Source organism: Eublepharis macularius, chromosome 12 (genome assembly GCF_028583425.1).
Source record: "Eublepharis macularius isolate TG4126 chromosome 12, MPM_Emac_v1.0, whole genome shotgun sequence".
Classification (NCBI taxonomy): Eukaryota; Metazoa; Chordata; class Lepidosauria; order Squamata; family Eublepharidae; genus Eublepharis; species Eublepharis macularius.
In genome coordinates, this window is record NC_072801.1 from 53,109,234 (window position 1) to 53,113,113 (window position 3,880).

The 3,880-nt window shown below is 38.6% G+C and overlaps 1 protein-coding gene across 1 annotated transcript; it reads left to right on the top strand.

Annotated features, from left to right (window-relative positions):
- Window positions 1–2,742: 2,742 nt before the first annotated feature.
- LOC129339373 (olfactory receptor 14A16-like) lies at window positions 2,743–3,678 on the top strand. Its single transcript, XM_054993957.1, has one exon. It carries the CDS (start codon window positions 2,743–2,745, stop codon window positions 3,676–3,678), a length of 936 nt encoding a protein of 311 aa, XP_054849932.1.
- The last annotated feature ends 202 nt before the right edge of the window (window positions 3,679–3,880 follow it).

The following is a 3,880-nucleotide window of genomic DNA, read 5'->3' on the forward strand; positions in this document are numbered from 1 at the left end:
ATCCATTGCCCAATACCTTGCCAATACTATAATGGCTGTAATCAATAAAGTTGTCACCCGTTACATCCAATCATGCTGTTTATTGAGATTTCTTTACAGGAGCACCAGTCGAACCATTTCCCATATGCATGCAAAGTAGCTCAGAAATTAGACAACCTCTGTGTCAGGAGAGCAGTTTGAGTGAGGCTGGTGGGGAAAAGGAGAGAGAGCAGGGAGACATCCTAGGAGAGCAGCCAGCTTTGAGAATTGGCATGGGTCAAGGGAGACTGTGTTGCCTCTCCTGCATGCCTGGGTGGAAAAATCTTAGAGAAGCTGCCTGCAGTGTTTGCACAATTATATAATACGCTTGGGTTAGTCTGGGCTCTTGGAATCCAGTTTACTGATCCAGTTTACTGATCAGGATTCCAGTTTACTGATCAGGATTCTCCAACTGGAACTGGTATATCCAGATTATGATGGATTGGCATAAAGCCTGATATTTAGCCATGCTACAAATCCCAGATCACATACTCTTAGTCACTTTCAGTGACTGAAGACTCCGCCAGAAGAAGGCTACATTATTACTGGAATGACTCCTTACACCTTTCAATTCATTTCTGATTCTAATCTGAACTAGAGGTATGATTCTTTGGATGATGGTGTACTTCAGCCAATCACAGTAATAAAAAACATACTTTGTGGTGTGCATGCTGCCAATGAATGCCCTGTACTAACTAACTAACTGACTTTCTTTCTTTCTTTCTTTCTTTCTTTCTTTCTTTCTTTCTTTCTTTCTTTCTTTCTTTCTTTCTTTCTTTCTTTCTTTCTTTCTTTCTTTCTTTCTTAATAATTAAATAATATTCTTCACAAGTTACAGGATCCTACATCTGATATATAGACATTAAAACTTCTAATAAAAATCAACTATAAACAGTGATAAGAAGGACATTGTTTTCAGGAGTGTTTTTGTTATTCTCACATCTTACACTGAGCTAATCTCAGATAATTAAATTAGAATAAGACTCTGGGGAGAAATTCTCCAGAAATACAAAATGTATCAGTTAACTGCTTCCCATAGACAACGGCTGGTTCATGACAGTAAAGAGTTTTACCTCAAAAAGAAAAGATTATTAAATGACATGGATGGCCATAAGAAACAGAGTTTAAAAGGGCCAGAAAAGCTTACACCTGTTCAAGAAAAAAGTGTGTAAAGACCAATGGTAAGTAATTTCAAGTACTGATCATTTTAGGTAAGTGGCAGGGCTTCTACGAACCCACCTCATCCCTTACTGGTGCCAGGGTTTCAAGCAAGTGCCAGAATCTGTGCAAGATGTTCACTACCAGTCCTTTGGCTAGCAGGGAAGCCTGAGCACCTCTGCTAAGAATCCTACTCAAGTTTATACAACAAGGCTTACTCTCAGGAAAATGTTCTTGGGAATGCACTCTAAATCAGTTGTGCTTAGGATTGTTCTGTACACGGGGTTTCCATATCATATGGAAAATCTCCACTATAGCACCCCTTCTTTCTTAATTCAGCTGCTGTTATAAAGATTTTCTATATATGTGTAGTATTTGTTTATATATGCTGTAATGTCTACCTGAAGGAATTTCATGTCAAAACATTCATTGGTGGACACTGACATCATTTTCATGAGTGAAGGGCCTTTGTTTCTTTCCGTATATACCCAGTGAATGATCTCAATTTTTTGCATATCCATTTTAATTAGATGGTGAGGAAGCAAGCAGTATTTTATTTCTTCTTGTTACATATGATCAATTACTTCATGTTGTTATGTATGAACTGTAAACAAAACTTTACCCACAGGAAGTATTCACATGGAAATATATGTGCATACTCATACATTCAGGTCATTACATGGATGGGTTATTTGCAGAAGACTAATCTCCCACTGTTGAAAGCCAACATGATAGAATGGACTGGGCTCTAGAAGATCCAAATCTAAATCTTGGCTGTTCCTTGGAAACTCACACGGTGATCTTGGGTGAGTTACTTTAGCTGAGCCTTAAGTACCTCACTGATAAAATTGAGAAGTGGAGGATGGAAACTGTTCCTCCCATACCTACTTGTGGCTCAACCAGTCAAAATACCAGGCTTAAATATGGAAGAAAAGCAGACAATACATTTGTTAGAATTAGCCTTAAATTGAATTTGGGTTAAATTACCATCTGGTGGATTTATGTGAATCTCTGACAATTCACCTTTCTTCCACCCTCCACCCCACCACAGTACACTAGAAACCAGCTTATCAGTGTTTCAGTTCTTCTCCCCACCTCAAATGTTTTTAATCACAGCAGTGATTAAATCAAGGATTTTATGGATATTTTATTGAGACCCTCTAGATGGAGATAGAGGGCAAATTACATAGGATGGCTAACAGTGAAATCCTAAGCAAAGTTGCCCCAGTTGAAATCAATTGATTTAAATTGGCTTTGACTGGAATTACTTTGTTTAGGATTTCACTGTAAATTAATTTCCCCCAAAGGGATTGCTTCTTACACAGTTGCCCTGCAGTTGTATTTTAAAAAAGAGAGCTTAGAGGTGCCAATTTTTACTTCACTGTTACTGCATTGCATGTTTTTTCCCCCACACACTGAAGTCTGGAACTAAGGGGCAGGATTAAAAATATGGTCATCACCATCAAATTCAATGACTGCAGTTAAAATACTACTAGAAATGGTAATTTTTAATTTTCCCCTTATGTTTCCTTCCTCAAAGATTATACAACATCTTGCTCAGAAAAAATGTCCAACACATCAAAAATGTCTGATTTTCTGCTCCTGGAATTCTCAGATGTTCGGGAACTGCAGTTTCTACACTTCATGGTTTTTCTGATGATTTACTTGGCAACAGTAACAGGGAACCTTCTCATCATCTCTTCAGTCGCCTCTAATCGCCACCTGCACACCCCCATGTACTTCTTCCTGATGAATTTAGCCATGCAGGACCTTGGTCAGGTTTCAGTCATTGTGCCCAAATCCATGATCAATTCCCTCCTGAACACCAGACACATTTCTTATTCAGGGTGTGTTGCTCAAGTCTTCTTCTTTGTCTTCTTCATGGCATCTGATTTCTGCCTCCTCACAGTCATGGCATATGATCGGTATGTTGCCATTTGCAATCCATTACATTATGAGATGGTAATAAATAGGCAGGTCTGCATTGAAATGATTGCTGGGGTATGGATAACTGGTTCTCTCTGTGCAGGGATACACACCTGTGGGACTTTTGCAACCCACTTCTGCTCTAATACAGTAAATCAATTTTTCTGTGAAATACCACAGCTAATAAAATTGTCTTGTTCTGGCTTAAATCTAATAGAAATGAGCAGTATTGGGATTATTGTTTTCCTTACACTAGGCTGTTTTATCTATATTATTGTAACTTACGTGCAGATTTTCAACACTGTTTTAAGAGTGCCTTCTGCAAAGGGGAGGCAAAAGGCTTTCTCCACTTGCATTCCCCACCTCATTGTCTGTTCCATATTCATACTTGCTGGATCGTTTGCCTACCTGAATCCTGCCTCTCATGCCCCATCACAGTTGGATTTGATATTTGGTGTAATCTATTCCTTGGTTCCACCCCTATTGAATCCAGTGATTTACAGTATAAGAAACAAGGAGATCAAGAAAGCAATGGGAAAGGTTTTAGGCTTTAAGGATTTCACTTTAAATACATGATCCAGTTTGCTATTGTGTCTGCTCATTCAGCCTTTCTGCTTTAACAACAAAAAGTAACATTAAAAAGCATTGCCAGTGATTACTCAATGTACAATGTACAATATCATAGACTCAAATTAAGTTGAGCCTTCATAGTGAGGTGGATTCTCTTCCTGTCCTATTTTATTGCTCAATCCACTGAGCAATATTGGGGCGGGGAGAG